Source organism: Bos indicus x Bos taurus, chromosome 10 (assembly GCF_003369695.1).
Source record: "Bos indicus x Bos taurus breed Angus x Brahman F1 hybrid chromosome 10, Bos_hybrid_MaternalHap_v2.0, whole genome shotgun sequence".
Classification (NCBI taxonomy): Eukaryota; Metazoa; Chordata; class Mammalia; order Artiodactyla; family Bovidae; genus Bos; species Bos indicus x Bos taurus.
This window is the reverse complement of record NC_040085.1, coordinates 101,356,112-101,380,297: the sequence shown is the minus strand read 5'-3', so window position 1 is coordinate 101,380,297 and position 24,186 is coordinate 101,356,112. Positions and strand designations below refer to the sequence as shown.

The following is a 24,186-nucleotide window of genomic DNA, read 5'->3' as shown; positions in this document are numbered from 1 at the left end:
AGTCACCCTGCAGGATCACTGGGCTCCATGCTCATCCTGTGTACTCTGGCCGCACAGCTTCGTCCAGTTCCTTGAATGTACTTGCTGTCTCTTGCCTCGAGACCCTTGTACATGCTGTCCTCTCTGCTGGACAGCTCTTCCCTGCCCTGTACCTCCCTGTTAACTCTTAACTCCGATCTCAACCCCATCCGCTTCCTCAGGTACCACTTCCCTGACCTCCGCACCCGGCTCCTCTATCCTGCCCTCTCATGGCACCTTCTGTCTCTCTCCTGAGGTGCTCAGCTTCCCTGGTGGCCCAGATGGTAAGGAATCTGCCTGCAATGCAGGAAACCTGGGTTCAATCCCTGGGTTGGGAAGATCCCCTGGAGGAGGGCATGGCAACCCACGCCAGTATTCTTGCCTGGAAAATTCCCATGAACAGGGGAGCCTGGCGGGCTGCAGTCCACGGAGGTCGCAAAGAGTCAGACACGACTGAGCGACTAAGCACAGCACACAGAGCACAAGACACTTAGCACACTGGTGGTTCCACTTTCTTGTTTAATTATTTAATTCCCTCCCTGTCTGGACTAAAAGCTGCAAGGGACTCTGTTTCTCTCTGGCTCACCCCTTCATCTTCAGCACCTAATGCTCCTGGTTCATAGTGGCTTTTAGGGTGTATCTGATGAATAAATAAATGAACTCAAGGATCTACTTTTTAATATACTTTTTAAAATTTTATTTTATTATGTATCTATTTTGGGCTCTGCTGGGTCTTGCTTGCTTTATGTGAGCTTTCTTGAGGCACAGCGAGCAGGGACTACTCTCCAGTTGCAGAGCATGGGCTCCAGGGCACGCAGGCTTCAGGAGTTGCATCACGTGGGCCTGGCTGCTCCGTGGCACATGGAATCTTCCCAAACCAGAGATTGAACCCGTGTCCCCTGCACTGGCAGGCAGATTCTCATCCACTGCACCACCAGGGAAGTCCTCAAGAATCTATTTCTAAGAGAAAGGGTTTTTAATGGATGTGTTCACTGGCACAAATATAAAAGCAGAAAGACCAGGGCATTTCCAAAGTCCAGCAGACATGCAAATTATTATAGATCCATTTGGTAATGCCACATGTACTCAGTTGCTCAGTGGTGTACCACTTCTCGCGCCTCCATGGACCGTACCTGCCAGACCCCTCTGTCCACAGAGTGTTCAGGCAAGAATACTGGAGTGGGTTGCCGTTTGCTACTCCAGAGGATGAAATCATATACAGCCATTAAAGTGGAAATAATCAAGACTATAATGATGGGGGGTAAATGTTTCTAGTACATTTAAATTAGCAGGATACAGAATTTCTTACCCTAATCAGAAAGCAAAGTGCCACAGTGATCACAGTAATTGCTTTAAGACTATTAGAGAGTGAGTGATACTGCTTTTCTCCCGTTTCCAAACTTTCCTATTCACATGTTCAATACCGCACTTGTTCCTTGGATGCCAGTGTGTGCCGAGTCAAATGTAATAAACTTTCCTATTCACATGTTCAATACCGCACTTGTTCCTTGGATGCCAGTGTGTGCCGAGTCAAATGTAATAAACTTTCCTATGCACATGTTCAATACCGCACTTGTTCCTTGGATGCCAGTGTGGCCGAATCAAATGTAATAAAAATGTGATAAAATGTAAAGACTGCAAGTTTCCAGTCAAGTCAGGAGGAAAACTAATCCTAATATAATGCAGAGGGCCTAACATTCATGGACTGTCACTGTGTTTGAAAAACATGGATTCCTTTACCACAGGAAACCATAGCACCATAGGCCAAGAAAATACTTTCAGATTAGGTTCATCATCATTATGGCATTACAATTTTTAATTTGGGGGGGGGGATTGTAGGAGTAGACCCATTTCATTTAGGCTTTGAAGATTTCCTTAATTGTCTTTCTAGTCCTTGAAAGTGAAAGTGAAAGTCGCTCAGTCGTATCCAACGCTTTGCCACCCCATGGACTATGGGGTGAAGTCCATGGAATTCTCCAGGCCAGAATACTGGAGTGGGTGGCCTTTCCCTTCTCCAGGGGATCTTCCCAACCCAGGGATTGAACCCAGGTCTCCTGCATTGCAGGTGGATTCTTTACTAACTGAGATATTCTTTACTAAGCCCCTTTTTCTAGTCCTTAATCACCACTTTCTAAGACATAGACTGTGTACCCGGAAGGAAAACACCTGGGATCGTGATGAATTTTTCCTGGTCCCTTGGTTCAGGTACATAAAAAAGTTGTGTGCAGGTGGGCACAGGGACACCGCTGATGCCTGCCTAATGCAGACTTGTTCCCAAAAGTCAGTGTGTCCTCAGCCCCCAATTCTAGGAAACTGAAAAAACAGTTTCCCCAACATAACTTCTCTTGGTTTCATCTTCTTGTGGCACTCAGAGGCACTCAGTGACTCTGCCTCTGTGCTGGAGCATAATGTAAATACTTAATTTGTTTAATAAATATCCTGAAATAGCCCCGTGGAGTTGTTACTAGAAGGGCACGAACCTTTTAACTCACTCCGCCAGCACCGATCAGCACTTAATGTCTTTAATGATCGTCGGGATCTTTTTTAGTGGCTGGAATACTCCATAATCAATGATGTGGCCCTGCCTGGAGGCAGGAGAGACTGGATAATGGGAAGAAAATGTCACACTGGATGGGGCCAGTAATTTGAATCCCTGAAATCTGTATTGCTGGGGCCGTTTATGGGCGAGTCCAGTTTCTTCCCAAGGCTAGGAAGAGCCCCACCGCAACCACCACACACACACACACACACACACACACACACACTCCTAATGTGATTTACACATTACTGAAACCCCACCATGAGCCAGCTTGTGTTCTCAGCCTAAAACCTTTGAAGACTCTCCCTGGCCCTCCCACCCACTCTGGAAGGCAAATGTCATGCCAGCTTCCGGCACTGTGGTCACCCCCTGGAGAGTGGATTGTCAGTCCTGGGCAGGTGGGGAGAGGTCTAGCAGGACAAGAGGGTTGTGCACTTTGTGGGGCCTCATTAAGGCTGGGGGAAGAGGGGCATCCCTTCTTCTTCCCCCATCCTCATACTAACCTTGGGAGCTAGTCTTTCAGGGAAAGAAAGAAGTCCTGTCTGCTAGCAGGTTTCAGTGCTCAAGTGCTCTCTCTGCGCTTGGATTTGGGGGCCCCTTGATCTTAGCCTAGCATTTGATTGATTTGGCCATGTTCATTCTCTTTGCATTTCCCAATTTTCTAAACCTTTGCCATGTGCCCTCTGAACCTTCATCTCTTTCGGCTGAAATTCTCATAGGAAAAGCCCTCGTGTTCATTCCATTTGGTGTGCCTCTGCTGTTACAAGTGGCCTTTGAAGAACAGGGTTCTTCTGATAACCTGAGGGAATTGTTTCATTATGAAATGTTTCATTTTTTTAATGTTGCTTATTATTGTCCACAGACCCAGAGTTTTTACATGCTGAGAGTATGTTGTAAACAAAGCCATCAATAATTTATTATAATTATGCAGAAGTAAGGCCAGGTTTTCCATTGGCTCAGCGACACACATCACTGAAAAGTGGCCTGAGAAGTGAAATCTTATTTTTCCCAAATGGATTATTTAAAACTGGAGTGTGAACAGTTAAAAATCTTAATTTTTATAAATTCCTGTACTCTTCATTTAGTGAGAAAAATGACTTGATAGGATTTTCAAACAATGTTCCTATAACCAAGTTATTAATATATAGAATTAATCCCTTGGATTACTGGTGCGTCTCTGCTAACACAGGATGAGAGTATCTTTCAGGATTTGGCCATGCCACAGTCCCTGGGGTGACTGTCAGGTCCTGTTCACTCCTTTGAAATGCGAGGGCTTTTAATTAGAAGGAACAATGGATATTCTTTCTTTCTATATTATTATATTATTATCATTCTGTTGCCAGAACTCCCAGTGGCATCTAATTGCAAGGGAGGCTGGAAAATGTGGCTTAGCTATGTTCTCAGGAAGAAAAGGAAACAAGTTTTGTTGAACACATAGCAGACTCTGCCATGGAAACAGACTCCAGCCATCCCAAAGTGGATAAACAGAGGGTCAGTGATCCCAGCTCCTTTTCCTACCAATTTGTTTTATCCCCACCAACTTGAAATGCCTCTTTTGATCACTGCTGAATTCCCATGTATGTGTGTGTATGTATGTGTATCTGGATGCCATTCTCATTCATTAATTCCTGGGCCATAAGCACACTGAGGCTTTATATTTTGTTTTGATATCATTATTATTTTTTGGAAAAAATATTCTCCTGGCATATTTCTTTATCCAGATAAACTTTAGATTCAATTTATCTGTCTTCCTTAAAAAAGGAAAGCACAAATAAGTAAACAAAAAATTCCACAGTCCCCCTAAATGTATTATGAAAGATATATTCCACTCAAAAACATCATACTACTGGGGAAAATAAGCATCACCTGACAATTGGTGTTTTCTGACTCCGAGGAAGTATGCTTTTGAAAAAGCAAGCTTCCCTATCCGACAGGGGCTAACAGCATTATCAGCAGGGCATTTATAAATGGCTCGATGTTTAGAGTTCATATTTCATCTTCAACTCTATTTGTTGCATTAGCAAAATGAAGCTCATTAAGCTTTATTCTTTTAGCCCATCTCTCCAAGCATCTGAACCCACTAATACTCAGCTTTCTTGTCTGGAAGTATGTAATCTTTCCTACATCACACTTGAAAGTTCAGCTCATTCCTAAACCTCCAATCAAGGCTATGAACTTGTTGTTTTCAGAGAGGCCACATCTGTGCACAGAGCCATTACGCCATCTGTTAAAGTGGTCAGAGTTCATTTTATTGCCTCCTTTGTGGAAGGACTTGTACTGTAAAAGCATGTGTTATTGAAAACATAATTTTCCTCATCATTATGCTTTCTTTCTAGCCAGATCATAACCTGCTAGAAGTCTATGGAGCATAGTGTGAAAAGCTCTTCAGAAGAGCTGTTCTTAAGAGATTAAATGATTGCCATCTCTGGCCCAGTTCTTTTATCTCATAATCAAGTTCACGATGATACTAGATATCTCAGCTGAAGTGATTATATATTTGAAATAGAAATGGCTTTCTCTCCATTCATGTTTCACACTGTTGAAGGCAGGATCATTTTTTTTCCTATTTTTATTTATATATGTTTATGGATCTTTACACCTGTCTGCAGGGTTGAAGACTCAAAACTACTTTTTAAAAGCTAAAAATGGCTGGTTGGGGGTTGGCTTGCCATTTTAGACTTTTGGTACAAATACAGTAGTAGTAGATTGAGATCCAGCGTAGATTGATCACAATGTAGAGCTGTATCAGCTTAGCAATCATAGCCCAGCCATTCGGCTTGACCAGCGAGAAGCCTGGAATTCACTGCAGCTGAGACACTTGCCCAGGGTCGCCCAGCCTCGCTGAGACAAAAGCTCACTCCTGGGCCTTTTCCGGTGGACCACACCGCTCCCTGCTGTATTGAGAGCAGGCCTCTTAGACAGATATGGCATGCGGGGGGAACAGAGGACCTAGTGACCCAAAAGTATAGGAACCAGATTTTTTTATTACTAGTTCAGAGAGACTCACTTGGGTTTTGTTCTTTATCCCTACAGCTCTCTGACATAAGCTATTTCCTGCCATCACAACTTCTCTTCCAGAGACGCAAACTGAGTAAAAAGATCAGGTCACTGTGTATTAGCGGTTCTGCTCAAGCACGTACAAAGGGATATGAAACTCTGCCAGAAATGAGACTTTGGGCTACATGCTGACTGCATTTATCCACATGTGCACAAGTGGTCAATAATCAGACATTCTGAAAGTACATTCTTTCCTCCTTTTAAAATACCTCTAGCTTTAAATAAGACTCCTTGTTTTAAAAACCCAGTAAATAGGAAAAAGTGAGTCATTATTTATGGTTAATCATTTTTGCCAGCTGTGACTGCATTTCCCATCCATTTTTCTTTTTTTTTTCCCTTGGACTGTAGAATCTATTCTGTCACTGTTTGGGAAAAAACCATATTGGTCCCATCAATAGCTTCCTTCAGCACATAATCACAGCTAAGGCAGTGTAAACAAAGATTTTTGTTGGGATTGCAGTGAGAAAGTAACTTCTTTAGAATGCAGAATTATGGAGACTAATCCAGCATCTTCAGATAGCACCCAAAGGGAAAATCTGAGTTATTTCAGGGTTTCTTTCAAAATGGAATAATTATTTCAAAACTATTGAACTTATGAGTGTCTACTCTATGGCTACAAAGTTCCAGATATTGCAAAGTTCAGAAAAGATTTCAGGTGGGACACCAGACATGTCAGGATGCTTTTATTTGCACGTACCAGAAAATACTTTTTAGACTGCTTTTAACAACACAGGGAATTTATTGGATCATGTAACTAAGAGTTTTGAAACTGGGCATGCTTCAGGCCTGGTTGATTAGGCTCCAATTCACTCTGTAATTCTTCTGACTCTTCCCTTCACTGTATGTAGCACCACTTTCAGGCTGATAATTGACCATGAAAAGCAGAAGCATAAATTTTTAGATCAGTGACTCAGAGAACTGTTATGGAAGTTGTACTCTTGTGTCAGGAAAACGACTGCTGTAAGGTCCTGTCATCTCTGCATCCCAGCTGTCCAGTGAGACAGCTTCTTCTTAGCTGACAAACAAAATGCCCAGGCTTCATCATGATTGACCCAACTCTTTACCCAGAATCCACCTGCCAGTGTAGGAGACGCAAGAGATGTTCAATCCCTGGGTCAGGAAGATCCCCTGGAGTAAGAAATGGCAAGCCACTCCAGTATTCTTGCCTGGAGAATCCCCAGGAGCAGAGAGGAGCCTGGCAGGCTACAGTCCATGGGGTCACAAAGAGTCAGACACAACTGACTGCTGAGCACATATGCACACAACTCTTTACCCATCAGCAGTGGTCAGAGGAGGAATGTCATGTCCTTAGTAGCCAATGATCCCTCAAACCAGTCACTATAGTAAGGAGAGTGGGATTAAACTGGTTGGCTTAAACCAGTGGGATCCCACTTCCGGAACTTGGGGTGGGATCCATTCACCCAAACCACACAGCTGAGTAGCACAGGTGATGGGGAGGTAACCAACAGCATGCACTGTGTCTCTCATCTAGTAGGAAGAACCTGGTCCTAAGGAGGCCAGAGTTTTGCCTGGTTTGTATCATCCTTTCTTCCTGGCCTGCCTTTTATCCTCCATAGTTCATCCTAAGTGGCCAATTCCACCACCTGCCCACAACCAGTCCATAGCTATACCTCTGTGTCCAGAAGGCAGAACAACACTCTTATATTGAGGAATACATGATCCTCAGTTCAGTTCAGTTCAGATGCTCAGTCGTGTCCGATTCTTTGTGACCCCATGAATCGCAGCACACCAGGCCTCCCTGTCCATCACCAACTCCCGGAGTTCACCCAAACTCATGTCCATCGAGTCGGTGATGCCATCCAGCCATCTCATCCTCTGTCGTCCCCTTCTCCTCCTGCCCCCAATCCCTCCCAGCATCAGGGTCTTTTCCAATGAGTCAACTCTTCGCATGAGGTGGCCAAAGTACTGGAGTTTCAGCTTTAGCATCAGTCCTTCCGAAGAACACCCAGGACTGATCTCCTTTTAGAATGGACTGGTTGGATCTCCTTGCAGTCCAAGGGACTCTCAAGAGTCTTCTCCAATATCACAGGTCAAAAGCATAAATTCTTCGGTGCTCAGCTTTCTTCTCAGTCCAACTTTCACATCCATACATGACCACTGGAAAAACCATAGCCTTCACTAGACGGACCTTTGTTGGCAAAGTCATGTCTCTGCTTTTGAATATGCTATCTAGGTTGGTCATAACTTTCCTTCCAAGGAGTGTCTTTTAATTTCATGGCTGCAGTCACCATATGTAGTGATTTTGGAGCCCCCAAGATAAAGTTTGACACTGTTTCCACTGTTTCCCCATCTATTTCCCATGAAGTGATGGGACCAGATGCCATGATCTTAGTTTTCTGAATGCTGAGCTTTAAGCCAACTTTTTCACTCTCCTCTTTCACTTTCATCAAGAGGCTTTTTCTTTTTAGTTCCTCTTCACTTTCTGCCATAAGGGTGGATCATGGAAAAAGGAAGAGAGTTCAAGAAAAACATCTATTGCTGCTTTAAGGACTATGCCAAAGCCTTTGACTGTGTGGATCACAAGAAACTGTGGAAAATTCTGAAAGAGATGAGAATACCAGACCATGTGACCTTCCTCTTGAGAAACCTGTATACAGGTCAGGAAGAAAGAGTTAGAACTGGACATGGAACAACAGACTGGTTCCAAATAGGAAAAGGAGTACGTCAAGGCTGTATATTGTCACCCTGCTTATTTAACTTATATGCAGAGTACATCATGAGAAACGCTGGACTGGAAGAAACACAAGCTGGAATCAAGATTGCCGGGAGAAATATCAATAACATCAGATATGCAGATGATACCACCCTTATGGCAGAAAGTGAAGACGAACTAAACTACTCACCTAAAGTCTAAATACCATGTATTGTTGGCAGACTAAATAGTAGTAAATAAGACATGCACATGAGACAATGAAGAGAAGATTCTCTTTTTCTGGCTGTCCTTGGCATTTCAATTGCTTGAAACCTCAAACTTCAGAGCTCTTCTGAAAGGCAATATTTAATTTGGTCTGAAAGTCAGTTCCCGAAGAGAAGAAGCTGATCTGTTTCAGTAGTGAGTTCCCTGTTACCTGAACGAGACTCTGCTGTGACATGCTACCGCTGATGGCAATTTAAATGCCCGTGAGAACTTCATCTCTCAAACTTTGCTCCATGTCAGCCTGAGATCTTCCTGAAGGCAGAGCTTTAGATGAGGGCTTCGCGCAGGTTGCTTGTTTGGGGTACAACCTCGGGGAGCAAGCGTGGGCCGGTGAGTGAGGGCAAGCCTGAGGTGAAGGAGGGCTTCCCTGAGTCCAGAGAGCCACCCCGGAAGGACCAAAGGAAAGTGGCTATCCACTGACACCTGTCCCCTCACGGGTCAAGAATCAGCTGGGGGCGTTAACGCCTCTCTTCATACTCGCGACTGTGCGGGCGAGGGCCGCCCCGGGTTGGAGCCACGGGGGGCGGCTGGAAGCACGTGGGAGGCGCTGCAGCAGAAGAGAGCGGCGAGAGAGGCGGGGCGGGGAGGCGTGCGGGCTCGCCGAGGTGAGGGCGCCAGACAGCCGCGGAGGGAGCCGCCGAAGACCGGAAGCCGGCTAAACGCTTCTTCCGGCTTTCTGTGCGCCTGAGTGGTTTCCCTTAACACGCGTCTTACCGAGGTAGAATTAACGAACGCCTGGCCGAGTGAACGGCCGCCGAGCCCCACAGGCCGCTCAGCGACAAGAGGCGAGCGCGCCGGCGGGGAGGACCGGCGGGCGCCGGGGGCGCCGCGCGCAGCGCCGGTCTTCAGTGGCCGTCCGCTCGCGCCCAGCAGGGGCTCCTGGCTTGGAGGGCCAGTTTAGCTGTCGCCGTTCAGTCAGTATGACAGCTCTGACACTAACATAACGGCAGTTTTGACCTTTTTCCTTTAAATTACTCCGTGAAGAATCAGAGAAAAAGAGGGCCTCTCTCCCTTTCCCCCCACCCCTCAAGTTCCACTCAGAAAACTTTTCTCATCTCAGTCTTTGCCTCCACGTTAAATTTCTCATCCGTGTTTCAGGTGAGCTAAATGGGGCGTCAACTTCCAATGCTCATGTGACTATCCCAGTGACTCAGAGTAACTGCGACTGCCCGCCTGTGCGCTGCGAACACAGACGTGCCCGCCGCTGGCTCTGTTAGCACCCCCGAGGGCTTGCCTCCCCAGAGGTCTTCTCTGGGCTCCACCAAAACCTTGGTGTCGGTGGGGCAGAGCATTGAGGCAACTATCTGCTTAATCCAGCCGAGAAACACGGGTGCCTCCCCTGCCCCGAAATCACTTGTTTGGGGCCGGGGGTGTCTTTAAAGCAGTTTTCTAGTAAGTGTAGATTTAGCTGGAATGTTCCAGAGAATGGCTCCACCTCTGGCTCCTCTCACTTCAGTTTAGTCGCTCAGTCGTGTCCTACTCTTTGCGACCCCATAAACCTCAGCACACCAGGCCTCCCTGTCCATCACCAACTCCCAGAGTTTACTCAAACTCATGTCCTTCGAGTCGGTGATGCCGCCCAACCATCTCATCCTCTGTCCTCCCTTTCTCCTCCTGCCCCCAATCCCTCCCAGCATCAGGGTCTTTTCCAGTGAGTCAGCTCTTCATATCAGGTGGCCAAAGTATTGGAGCTTCAGCTTCAACATCAGTCCTTCCAATGAACACCCAGGGCTGATCTCCTTTAGGATGGACTGGTTGGATCTCCTTAGTCCAAGGGACTCTCAAGAGTCTTCTCCAACACCACAGTTCAAAAGCATCAATTCTTGGGTGCTCAGCTTTCTATATAGTCCAACTCTCACATCCATACATGACTACATAGCTTTGACTAGATGGACCTTTGTTGACAAAGTAACATCTCTGCTTTTTAATATGCTATCTAGGTTGATCATAACTTTCCTTCCAAGAAGTAAGTGTCTTTGAATTTCATGGCTGCACTCACCAGCTACAGTGATTTTGGAGTCCAAAAAAATAAAGTCAGCCACTGTTTCCCCATCTATTTCCCATGAAGTGATGGGACCAGATGCCATGATCTTCGTTTTCTGAATGTTGAGCTTTAAGCCAACTTTCTCACTCTTCTCTTTCACTTTCATCAAGAGGCTCTTTAGTTCTTCACTTTCTGAAGGTGGTGTCATCTGCATATCTGAGGTTATTGATATTTTTCCTGGCAATCTTGATTCCAGCTTGTGCTTCCTCCAGCCCAGTGTTTCTCATGATGTACTCTGCATATAGGTTAAATAAGCAGGGTGACAATATACAGCCTTGACGTACTCCTTTTCCTATTTGGAACCAGTCTGTTGTTCCATGTCCAGTTCTAACTGTTGCTTCCTGACCTGCATACAGGTTTCTCAAGAGGCAGGTCAGGTGATCTGGTACTCCCATCTCTTTCAGAATTTTCCACAGTTTCTTGTGATCCACACAGTCAAAGGCTTTGGCATAGTCAATAAAGCAGAAATAGATGCTTTTCTGGAACTCTCTCACCTTTTTTATGATCCAGCGCATGTTAGCAATTTGATCTCTGGTTCCTCTGTCTTTTCTAAAACCAGCTTGAACATCTGGAAGTTCACGGTTCACGTATTCTAGCTCTGTGGTTTTCAACCAGGGATGGTTTTGTCCCGCAGCCCTCCCAGGAGACACCTGGCCACATCTGGAGACAGTTTTGACTGTCCCCGTGGGGAAGGGTCCTCCTGGCATCAGATGGGTAGAAACCAGGGATGCTGCTAAACACCCTACAGTGCGCAGGCCTGACAGCCCTCATGGCAGAGAGTGATCCGGCCCCAAATGTCAACAGCACCCAGATTGAGAAATCCTGCTCTAATGAAGATTTAGACATTGTGAAATAAGGTCACTTGTTTAGAAAATTCAGACCAAAAAGAAACGAAATACTCCTTCAGTTGAAAAAGATATCAATACTAAAGAATATTTTAATCCAAAACAGCCCATAAAACAAATTTGTGTTTAGTTTATAATCTTCCACTTCTGCCCAAATGAATATAAATGTTTATGAGATTACAGTTATAATATACATAGTATTTATTCTTGTTTCCACATAAAAAACTTTTACACTTTTACAGTCTTTACATCATTTCAATAGAGAATGTTCCATTGTTTCAATTCCTTCCCTGTTTGTTTCTCTCCTTCCTTTTTTTTTTTTTTTAAGTAACTTTAGCAAAAGCACGTACTCTGATTTGAAATCTGACTTTGGAGACCTAACAATGGGGCACTTGTGAATTATTTTACAAAGAAAAGTATTTTCAAAACATTACAAGAAATTGTTAAAAGTGTCAGCCTCTCAGTTGTGTCCGACTCTTTGTGACCCCATGGACTGTAGCCTGCCAGGTTCCTCTGTCCATGAAATTCTCCAGGCAAGAATAGTGGCATGGGTTGCTATTCCTTTCTCCAGGGGATCTTCCTGACCCAGGGATTGAACCCAGGTCTCCTGCATTACAAGCAAATTGTTTACCTTCTGAGCCACCAGGGAAGCCCCTTAAAAGAAATTGGTATGATATAAATATTGTTGCACAAGGAACATGTACTACTTGTGAGAAACATTTGCTGTTTATGTCTTTTTTAAGTTTAAAAACAACCTGTTTTTCTCTAGAATATAATGTTAGAGCAGCAGTACAGCTGAGCTTAATAAAAATTTCACAGTGTGAAACCTTGGCTCCTTCAAGGTGGGGACCACTTAGCCTTTAGATCACAGGGAAACATCTCGTCTGGGCTAAGTCCACGCCACATCCCAAAAAGGAGAGAGAATCTTGCTTAACAAATCAGGATGTACAAAGACAAATGCTAAAGCTTATGCTGATAGAAGTAATTACAACCACTTATCTGACAAGTCCAAAAAATGTTGGAATTTTAACAGATAAGAAAACTGTTGGGATTCAGCTGAATGGACAGAGTGTAGACTTGCCTGAAGTTCTCAGTGTATTGCGCGGTCACCCTGCGTCCTCCGCCCTTCAAAGTCCAGATAGGATTGCCTGGAACTCCCATTCCACTCCCTGTGGAATGTTACAGCACTTTATAAGGTTTTGCAAGTTTCTGGAAGGCCTGTGGCTCTGAGTTCTCATTTCTCTCTGAGCTCGTTCAGTTGATGGGTCATCTTCCCACCCCCCACTGACTTCTCCTGCTCTCTACTGCACCCACTCAGACTGAACGCATCGCCGAACTCCATCCTCTGTGCCAGATTCGGTGCACACACTGCAACCACACCATCCCCTCTCAGGCTGTGTGGCTGTCACAGTCCTGGGTGAAGATAAAAGACAAGTCATGACACGCAACACAAACAACCTCAGAGTCCACATAAACGTAGCAGTTAATTAAGGGCCTTTTGAGCACGGGGCCTTTCTTGGGCCATTTCTCCTCTCATTGCATCCCAGCCTCCTCCCCACCCGTCAGTAGGTCCTTCTTCTTGCATCTTCCCTCTTTTTTTCTCCTCACCACATGGCATTTGGGATCTTAGTTCCCTGACCAGGAATCGAACCTGTGCCCCCTGAAGTGGAAAGTTGATGTCTTAACCACTGGACCACCAGGGAATTCCCTCTCTTATCTTTCTTGTCATCTCCTCCACCCAGATGGTCCTAAAATGTTCATACTGAGTTACACAGAGCAGTTCAACCCTCTGGAGTTCCTACTCCCCAGATCAATTCCAGCTCTCCCTTTGCATCTCAGAAACAAGCAAATCAAAAAGTCTTTAACTGGCTTTACATGTCTAGAAGGCAGTTACTGTTGTTCATGGCAATTTATTTTCCTCTCATCTATCTTTATAAACTGTTCATTCCTTTAAAAAGCCAGCTGTGAAATATAAGCCTGTGTGTGTGTGTGTGTGTGTGTGAAGGTCGCTCAGTCATGTCCAGCCCTTTGCAACTCCATGGACTGTATAGTCCATGGCATTCTCCAGGCCAGAATACTGGAGTAGGTAGCCTTTTCCTTCTCCAGGGGATCTTCCCAACCCAGGGATCGAACCCGGGTCTCCCGAATTGCAGGCAGGTTCTTTACCAGTTGAGCCACCAGGGAAGCCCAAGAATACTGGAGCCAGTAGCCTATCCCTTCTCCAGCAGATCTTCCCGACTCAGGGATCGAATCAGGGTCTCCTGCATTGCAGGTGGATTCTTTACCAACTGAGCCACCAGGGAGGTGTGTGTGTGTGTGTTCAGGCTTATATTTCGTGTGTGTGTGTGTGTGTGTATATATATATACATATATTCCTATGCCCAGTAAAAGAGCAGTTACTTACGTGGCTTCAAGTGCTTGGGCTCAGCTGGAGGGCAGGTCAGATGCAGACGTGTCCAGTGTTTCGCTACAGTTTCCAGCTTCCCGCTCTTTGTCTCTTATTGTTCAGCCTGACACTCAAGGGGTTCCTTCCATTCACTGCTCGTCTAGGCAACCTCAGTTTTTGGAGTCTATCTCTCACTTGGACTCTTGCATCTGGTGTGCGTTTACGAAATGTGGTTGGGCATGGAGCCCACGACTGACCATTCCTTATGGGTCCCTGAGCGATGGCTCCTAGGTGCCACCATCAGAGTGTTATGTCTCTGCCTAGGATTTCAACTCTGTAAAAACAGTGATGACGTACTTTCTTTAATCCCCCCAAACCTCCTGGGAGGCAGTAGATATTCCACAATGTTGTCCACTGTCTCCCCAGATTCACTTATTCAGCAAATCCATTCACTCTATAAACAGTCATTGCCGACTGTGGGCCAAGAGATGGGGACCTTGCAGCAAACGAGAAAGTTCTTGCCTTCCCAGCGTTTATTTCTAGTTGGAGGTGGAATATTTCAGTGCTGAATGTGTGTCAGTGACGCCAAGACAGCACACTCTGGTTTCAGACGGAGAGTGTACTCCTTTTAGGGTTAAACGGTGTAAACAGAAGCCATGAACCTTTCTGCGTAATGACATGGGCCTCGTCTCCTCAGCACCACCGGTTCCGCCCACCAGCGCGTCCGCTCTTCCATCACACAGCAATCTGAGTGTGGGTGCTGTGAGAGCTTCCTTCTTTGGAATAATGCCGTCTGCAATGAAAAACAGTATTTTAGCTTTTAAAAGTATAGCTCTGAAATGTGAATTTCCTCTTCATTCTCCTTGAGACGACCGTGATACGTATGTGATGAGGAAGGGAAGTCAGAAGATGGTATTTTACCATGTCTCATTCTAAATATAAACATGATGTTCCTCCATTCATTATAAAAATGCCACTCCAAGCTTTATGAATAAACTTTCCCATTCTAATACCTCTTGGTTATACCGTAATCATTTTATGATGGGAAGCTTTGGCAAAGACGGCAAGAAAAATAAAAAGTTAATGCAATTACAAAAAGGTTATTTACTGAGAGAATCAGGCAAAGGGGTTTCCTTTTCTACAAGTATTCAGCATCTCAATAAGTGAATAAATGTACACACACATATATATAGAAACAGTTTATCCTAAATATTACTTTTCTAAGTTATCCACTTAACTCACCCTATGAGATTTATAGTTCAATCATCCCAGTTCAGAGTGGAAAGAAAAAAGGCCGTTTATCTAATCCAATTCCTTGGGAAAAAATACTTAGGCAATATTAAGAATCTTCAATTATCTAATTTAATAAAGGGGATGATTTATACTCTGTAGTCAGTAACATGTGATACTGATTATTTCTAATCCCTTAGAAGAGATCCGACATTCCGCTTTGGTCCTGTACAGCATGAAATTGTCATGTATATTTCACCAAAAGAAGTAGCAAGAATAATGGGCCCCACAGTCTGCAGTCATTTTACACTAACATACTGCAACATGGTTTTGCCCTGGGGCAGAGAAGTAGGGATTTTTCTTTACTTCAAAAGAATGAAAAATTATTATCACTCTATCCCATACCGTTATAGACTTCAGAGACTTTGGCATGAAATATTCAGAAAGTTTATTTTAGAATTCAATATTTTAAAAGCCTGCTTTAAAACTCTTACAGTGATTAGTGGCTCTGTTACTTGGACCAGTCCTTGCTTTAAAAAGCCCTTTGTCCTGGTTGATACCATTTGCTGTTTCAACAAAATATAGTTTGCGCCAACCCAGGAGCACCACATAAGGCATTTAATGCATTGTTTTAGACTGCCCCCTAAAGAGGAGCTGTGACCACAGCTCAACAGTTACCCCTCAAACATACGCTTGAAGTAAGCACTGCTTTCCCGGTAGCAGCTGAGCGTATTGTTACACCACGATTTTCTCCCTCTGCCGTGTGTTATGTTAACTAGGGGGACTGAGCACCATTTCTCTGCTCCCTGTTCAAAGGAGCAATGCCCCTGTCTCAGTGGCCCTAGGGACAAGGCACAACCCAGCTGAGGCCACCCACACCCTCAGCCGACCAGTCAGAGGCTCACGCCTTCACCTCTCTTCCTAGGATTCAGAAAAGCTTATCGGGTGTTTGTGAGGAATTAACAGAGCTTCCGAGGCCACGAATGAAGTCAATGAAAACTTCTGGAGCTTGAGTTAGCTGTGTGGTAATTGCAACACAACTACTTCCATCTGGAACATCCTATTTACATAGAGAGATGTGTGGAATAGAGTGTAAAGCCCACATTTGGGAATTTAACCATCCTGACTTGAGTTTCATGTCTGTTACCAAGTGATCCTACCAGCACATTGAACATCAGTGTCTGCAGAATGGGCCCGTCCTGCGTCTGCACAGATTCAGTGAGATGAAGGCAGTGCGAGGCAAGATGCCCGCCACTATAGTTATTTACTCCCAAAATGTTTTTCCTTTTGTAAAATATTTATTCATTTGGCTGCTTCAGGTCTTAGTTACGGCCTGTGGAATCTTCCTTGTTGAGCGTGAGATCTCTTTTTTTTAACTGTGGCCTGCATGATCTTTTTTAGCAGTAGCATGCAGGGTCTTTTAGTTTTGGCATTTAGGATCTAGTTCCCTGACCAGGGCCCCTGCACTGGGAGCAGGGAATCAGCCACTGGACCACCAGATAAGTCCCCCAAAAGGTTTTTCTTACCTCTTAATTGTCTACGCCACACTTCTGTTGTGCAATGTATGACGGGAAAAATCAAAATGGTGGTGTTGCTAAGAGCCCTCTGCCATGGGGCCAGGAGATCAGTAAGGAAGTGTGACTTACGGACATCAAGGTCCTTTGTCATCCAAAACACCTTCCAGAAACTCAAGATACTTACTGGACTCTTACCCTGAAACAACTTGTGAGTCCTCAAGGACAAATACTTTCTGGCTTGAGTCAGAGTCAATCACAGTTGTCACCGGGCAGCTTTTAACAACCCTGTGGCTTTTCATCTCTTCTTCAGGACACTTTCAGGGTTACCCAAGTTTGTATTTCCTGAATTGCAATTCTTCCAGAATCCAAATAAACTCTCCTCTTCTTTGCAGCCTCCTGCCTTGCTTTTTTGGTTGCCAGATGCATGTATGTTTATTGACATATCACAGAAAAAATTTGCAGGATGGCTAGAAAAACCATTACTCCTGCCTTTTTTAATATAAAAAATATAACTTGTGCATTTGGTGACATTCCTTTAAATGTATTGAATATATCATTTCTGTAGATTTTAATAAATACTTTTTCCTTTCCTTCTCTCCTTAGGTATTATCAATGCAAGGAAAAAAAAAAGGATAGCCATTGACCTCAGCCTTCCCACAGATAAGATAGAGAAATGCAGTGCGGAAGTAGGATGAAACTCACTGTAAATCACTTTCTGTTTCATTTTCCAGGGAAGTAGATCAAGACTCAGATGGTCATGTCAGCTTTAAAGACTTCGAATATGCCATGAACTCTGGACAAAAGCAAGCGTAATTACGGTGTGCTGCTTGTATGCAACTTCTGCGGAGACCAGAATAGATGCTGATGTAAAGAGATGTCAGATTCCACCCTAGCGATGGTGTCATACTGCATACCTTCCATTAAACTCTGTATATGGTCTTCAGATGCTCACGACTGCTTGCGTCTCAGACTCCTAGAGGTGGCTATTATAAGTCATCTTCTTCCATGTGGCCCTAGCCCTGAGTTCGGCTGCTGCTGGCACAGCCGCTAGGGTCGTCCCCAACCCTTCCTCTTCACTTGCTGCCCCCGACTCCCACCCACATCACAGGCAGGGAGGCTCCACTCGTTTCCTGGTCCTCGACACCCACCCAGAGGCTCCCTGGCCCTCAGCAGGTCCTAACCCCCAAGGAGAGGGTGTTTTTTCCTGCCACCAGTGCCGGTTTCCTCCGTGCGTTCAGCGTCGGTTGATCACATAATAGCACGTGCACGTACTGAGTGTTGACTGTCTTCCAGGCACTGAGCAAGGCTTCGGGAAAACAAAGATACAGACTTCTCTAAGAACAGGCACCGTGGGATTTCCCAGGCAAGGCTACTGGAATGGGGTGCCATTTTCCTCTCCAGGGGATCTTCCCAACTCAGGGATCAAACCCTTCTCCTGCTTGGCAGGAGGATCCTTCACCAACAAGCCGCCGGGGAAGTCTACATGCATCTTTCGTATTCACCAAAATCATCATCAAAGAATGGCCCTAGGGCACTAGCTGTGTACGACCGAGATACAGATTGGCTGTAATTAGTAAGTCTTTTCCAGCTGCACACAGAGGAAGAATAGGGTGCAGCAAGGATTTGGGGAGCAAAACTTATCTGCAGAATCCTTTAGAATGGCCTGGGCCTGGGGTTCTGTAGCAGAACAGCAAGCCCTGGGCTGCCCTCTCCTGGACTCTGACTGGTTCTGGAAGTTCTAGAGACTGTGACCCTGGACATTCAGCACTTATTTAAAATAAATACTCATATCAATACTAATATTTTATCTGTAAGTGTTCAGAATTCCAAACATTAACAACATTGTGAAAACATCTAGTTTAAGTCTAATTTTAAAAGGATTAAAGGTCAAAGAAAAATGTAAATTTGTCAAGTAGAAACATTAACCAAGCATCCTTCTAACAGTTATTAGCAGATAAACTTAATTAACTGTCATAAATCAGAGGAACCTAAAGGGACTTCACAACTCAATGTAATTTGGTGTTCTGGATGGGATCATGGAACAGAAGAAAGGACATTAGGTAAACATTAGTGAGGTATGGAATTTAGTTCATAATACTGTATCGATATTGGTTCATTGATTGTGACACATGTACCATAGCCAAGGACACACTCAGAAAATATTCATCACAAAGGAGACTGTGTAAGTATGTGGGAACTCTCTCTCCCAGCTTCACAATCTTGCTATAAACCTAAAACTATTCCAAAATAAAAAGGTTGTTAAAAAATAAAGTCTTATCCCAAAGTTAGCATATGCTAAGCATCCAAAATGAAGAAAACTTTGAAAATCATTAAGAAGAACAAATGAAGTGTCATTCAAGAAAAAAAAGTAGATCAGCAGGACTTTCAGCATCATGTGTGTTTTTGGACAAATTGTTCTGACTGCTGAAAAGCCCCTGGGCAGAGTTTTATTCAGCAAGCATTTTTATTGTGATCTGAATAGTTGAATCATTGGTCTTCATCTCAGTACATAAGTGATCCTGCTTTAAAAATTTTTAATTTAAAAATTAGAGTAGTTCACCAACAAAATGCCAGCATTCAGTAATTGCCAGAATACCACAACCTTGTATTGCAATGATTATTTGGACCTTATTTCTCCCTGGAGACATGACAGGAGAGAGGGAGAAGTCACGTCCTCCTGTTGAGTGGGGGGAGGAGGCCAGGGTGGGAACAGCTATTGGGCATCTCCTCCGACCCAGAATTAGTCCAGGCACTCCTCGGTCTCAGTGAAAGAAACCTCCCCCAAACCAGCTTAGACGGAAAAGGAATTTGCTAGGAAATACTGGGCTAGCCTCTGGAGTCTAACACTGGAAGGGCAGCTGTGCAGCTGGGTTTCCAGGAAAACACGAAGCAACAGCACACATGCTTCTGGACTGTGCCCCTGTCCCATGGTGCCTGCCAGCCTCGCAGCATGCTCAGGAGGAACTGGCCTGTGATCTGTCCCGCTCCAAGTGCAGACACCCTAGATAAACAGGCTGCAGTTGGCTCGGGATCAGTCAACTCTGATTCATCTTGAGAATATAGGCTTGATCCCTGGACACTCACCCAGGTCTGCTGAGGGCTGGTCACAGGGAGGGGAAGTCAAATAGAATGTGTGTGTTTGTGTGTGTTTATTTATGTGTGTTAGTCGCTCAGTCGTGTCCAACTCTTTGTGACCCCATGAACTGTAGCTCGTCAGGCTCCTCTGTCCACAGGATTCTGCAGGCAAGAACACTAGAATGGGTTGCTATTCCCTTCTCCAGGGGATCTTCCCAACCCAGGGATTGAACCTAGATCTCCCGAATTGCAGGCAGATTCTTTACTGTCTGAGTTACCCAGGGGAAGTCATTATATTTTCTTTTCTAGAAGAAAGCCACATGACCTGGACCTTCTCTAGGAGGGAGGACACCTCCAGGATTTGATACCTAGGAGGCCCGGGACTCCGGGCAGAGCAGAGACCAAAGGAAAGAGGGGAGCTGAGAAGCTGCTCATGTCACTGTCCCCCCATCGCCCCCCAGAATCCAGCCCCAGCCCTCCTCCTGTAAGCCCCTGCCCCGCCCTTATCCCCGAGCCACGTGGTTTTGTCCGCACTATTCACTCACTGGTGTGCCCTCAAGTGAACAGTCCACAGATGGGCACCTGTGCAAGTGGATCAGCTCAGCATCTCCCCTGGAAGACCCCAGGAGCGAGTGAGGGAGGCATAGCTCGCTCCTCTGGCCGAGCGAGTGGGTGTGACCCCAGGGCGAGGGGCAGGCATGTTTGCCACCACGTGGCATGAAAACCTAGGCAGCTGGTTTGCAACTGAGAGCAGAAAGTGAAATAGACACCAAGAGGGGAACAAGGAAGAAGCTAACAAAACCCCACAGTGCTGGGTTTCTGGGGAAAGCTTGTACACAAGGTCCAGTCATAGCCCTTTGGGTCCTATGAGGTAACCCTCTTTCCTTCCAGTAAATCTTTCTGGTCAAGCCAGCTGGAGTTGCTCTTTGTTATCTGAAACCAAGAGAACCCTAACTGTCACGAGCTTAGAGCCAAGGACAGAGTCCTAGGTAACATCAACATTCACTGGGGCAACAGAGAAGAAGAGTCTAATAAACAGACTAAGGAGAGGTGAAGTGGGAGGGAGGGGCAGGGCACAGCCTTTAAAAGAGGGACATAGGTGGGCACGGCAAACTGGCTAGAACCAAGCGGGTCCAAGACAGCAGACAGGTCGCCCGCCTCTAGACCCTGAGCCTCGGGGCACGCTCATCGTAATACAGCAGCAAGCTAGATGAGACTCCGCAGGTACCATGGCAGGCCCAAGGTCAACCATCAAGGTCCAAATGTGGGTGGTGGCCCAACTCCTGGAAATCCCCACCCCTTCCCCAAAATAGCTAGAATACTCTTCCCACTCACTAGGCGATGAAATTATCCAGCCCTGTAAAAACTGACAACCCTGTACCCAGGTCTGCTCTGGCCTTCTGAGATGGCCCACACTCTGTCTCTGGAGCATGTTTCTCTCTAATAAATCCACTTCTTACCTACCACTTATCTCTCACTGAATTCTTTCTGCAATGAGACATCAAGAACCTGGATTTCATGTAGTCCTGACACCAGCTGTGTGATCTCAGTTAAAACTCCGTGGGTTCAAGTCCCATTCTGAGTTGATGGTTTCAGTTCAGTTCAGTCGCTCAGTTGTATCCGACTCTTTGCGACCCCATGAACCGCAGCACGCCAGGCCTCCCTGTCCATCACCAACTCCCAGAGTCCACCCAAACCCATGTCCATCAAGTCGGTGATGCTATCCAGCCATCTCATCCTCTGTCGTCCCCTTCTCCTCCTGCCCCCAATCCCTCCCAGCATCAGGGTCTTTTCCAATGAGTCAACTCTTCGCATGAGGTGGCCAAAGTACTGGAGGTTCAGCTTCAGCATCAGTCCTTCCATTGAACACCCAGGACTGATCTCCCTTAGGATGGACCGGTTGGATCTCCTTGCAGGCCAAGGGATTTCATGTAGTCCTGACACCATGTGTGTGATCTCAGTTAAAAGACCGTGGGTTCAAGTCCCATTCTGAGTTGATGGTTTCAGAGGTAGCCAAAGAGGGTAAAGGAAGCTGTTGCCAATTCTCTCTCCCTCAGGCGTATCAGGGAGAGCTGATTTTCAGTACCCTCAGCCCTAGTCTCCGCTTGCGGCAACTCGGAGGCGATCTCTCAGAGGTCCCCAGTGATCCACCAGGGCCCAAACCCAGCAGCCCCTCTCGGACCTCGTCCCCTCGTCCCTTCTCTGGGGTCCTCCTCTCTTTGGCTTCCATAGTGCTGTTCTCTTGTGACATTCCCGTGCCTGTTTTTCCCTACTCTCTTCCTGTGTCTTCGACCATCTCACAAGCGTTCGTATTCACCAGGGTCCTCTAACCAGCCAGTCTGCTAGATCAACACCCTCTCCAAGGATGATTTCATTTTCTGTCACCTTTCTCGGTGTGATTCCACCAACACGTCTTTGTCTTCAGTCTGGGTCTCTGCTTCACCCAGACGTGTGTTCTCATTTGCCTCTTGGACACTTCCACCTCCCTATAAGCTCACTGAACTAAAATTAGACTCGTTTCCCCTGATTTCCAAAACTGGCTTCTCATTCTGCGTCTTCTATTTCTGTTAATGGCGCCAACCCCATTCCCCCGCGCAAGCCATCATCTGAACCAGCCGCCTCAGAATTCCTTCCAATTCTCCCATCTCCCCATCCTCCTTTGCTGTGGCATCCAGTCACTCATGGCATCCCGAGTCTGCATCTGCAGAAACTTCCGTGACACTGCCTTCCAGCCCACCATGCTCTTCTGTTCCCATCAGTCCATCCATATGTTCCTCTTCATTGGTATAAAGATGAGTGGAGGAGGTGCTGATAAGAAACAGGCCCACGTCATGAAACTCAGTCCAGCCTGTCAAAGCACAGATAGAATTGGTTTTCTCTCTTCTCAAAAGCCTTATAGTGACCCTTTCTATTGGGTCATGTCTCACTCTTAATATGCCATTCAAAACCTTCTATAATCTAGTCTCTACTTGTCTGTTCAGCTTTATCTTCACCACAACCTCCACCATCCCATCCCACAACCAGGTAACTCAACATACACAGACCCTTAGCCTAAAAACACCAAAATAACAACTAGATCTTTGCCCCAAATTGGAGGCTAATGAATAACCTTGGAATTCATATCTGATGAGATAATAGAGAAATACAACCAAAGCTAAAATTCCATTAAAAAAATTGGACCACCTTCATCCTAATGAATATTTCTCCCTTCATAGTTGTCACCTTCAGAGGGAAAAAGGGGGGCAGATTGTGCTAGATGGTTTGTATTATTTTATTTTATTCTTGAAAATTGATGAGGCAGACATTTGCATCCTCTTTCTTAAGAGGAAACCACCTCCGAGAGTCTAAACTTGGTGCAGGCCGAGTGTGGCGATGGGTGGAGTGTCAGGGTGGCGATCAAACCCGTCAGCCTGACTAAACCCAAACAGCTTCTATTCCACGGTGTCACTTCCCTCGGGAAAATCATCTATGACTCCAGTCCATAGTCTTTGGTCACACTCTGTTTTTGATCCAAAATGAGTTTATCCGGATTCATTGGCCATCCCAGGTCAAGCTTCTATCACATGATTGGTATTAAATATTAATTCCCATCTTGCACATCACCAGTCTTTGGTCACACTCTGTTTTTGATCCAAAATGAGTTTATCCAGATTCATTCACCATCCCAGGTCAAGCTTCTATCACATGATTGGTATTAAATATTAATTCCCATCTTGCACATCACCAAGCTTAGCCCAAATTACCTTGGGTTATTAATCAAACCCACTTTCAAAAGACAAAGATTTGCCACCAGAGACAATATCTTTTAAAAGGTGCTGCCAGCTGGAAAGGCAATTTTCAAAGATGATGAAATGCTCTGAACAGTGTAAAGAGAGAGAGAGGGAGATAAGTCACTCAGTTGTGTCTGACTCTTTGCAACCCCATGAACTTTAGCCCCCAGGCTCCTCTGTCCATTGGATTTTTCAGGCAAGAGTACTGGAGTGGGTTGCCATTTCCTTCTTCAGGGTATCTTCCCGATCCAGGGATTGAACCCAGGTCTCCCGCATTGCAAGCAGATGCTTTACCGTCTGAGCCACCAGGGAAGTGCCCTGAACAGTGGAAGTATTTTTTAAATAAATGTGCATGCTCACTGCATGTCACTCACTTATGTGCATTAATTTTTAACAGCATTTTCAACCATCAGCAGTACTCAGGGTTCATGCGTCACAGAATTGTAATTTAGGGTTAATAAAAACAGTTGGTTGCTTTCCTTTTTCTTAGTTTGTAATTTTTGAGAAATCTGTTTAGAGCTGCAGAATTAGACAGTTAAAATACATACAAATGGAAATTTAATGACATGAGAAACAGCAGCTCATGAAGTGACCTTTCTTACAAAACACATTTAAATTGGCTTGGCCACATGGATTCAAAACTGGCTGAAAACAATTTAACATAGTAAAATATGGAGTGTTCGATCTAAATTTCTCTTGGATTGCTAAATTGGTAAAATGCTCAGAAGTGTGAATCAAAAAGAACATTAACTTCACAGAAAATTCAG

General features: G+C 45.2%; 1 protein-coding gene across 1 annotated transcript in view; it reads left to right on the top strand.

Annotated features, from left to right (window-relative positions):
• Nucleotides 1–17,519, top strand: part of EFCAB11 (EF-hand calcium binding domain 11) — a 175,767-nt gene extending 158,248 nt beyond the window's left edge. Inside the window, exon 6 of the mRNA XM_027552711.1 lies at nucleotides 17,306–17,519. Coding sequence (XP_027408512.1) covers nucleotides 17,306–17,387 — 82 coding nt within the window. The 3' untranslated portion in view covers nucleotides 17,388–17,519. The remainder of the gene's footprint in view (nucleotides 1–17,305) is intronic.
• The last annotated feature ends 6,667 nt before the right edge of the window (nucleotides 17,520–24,186 follow it).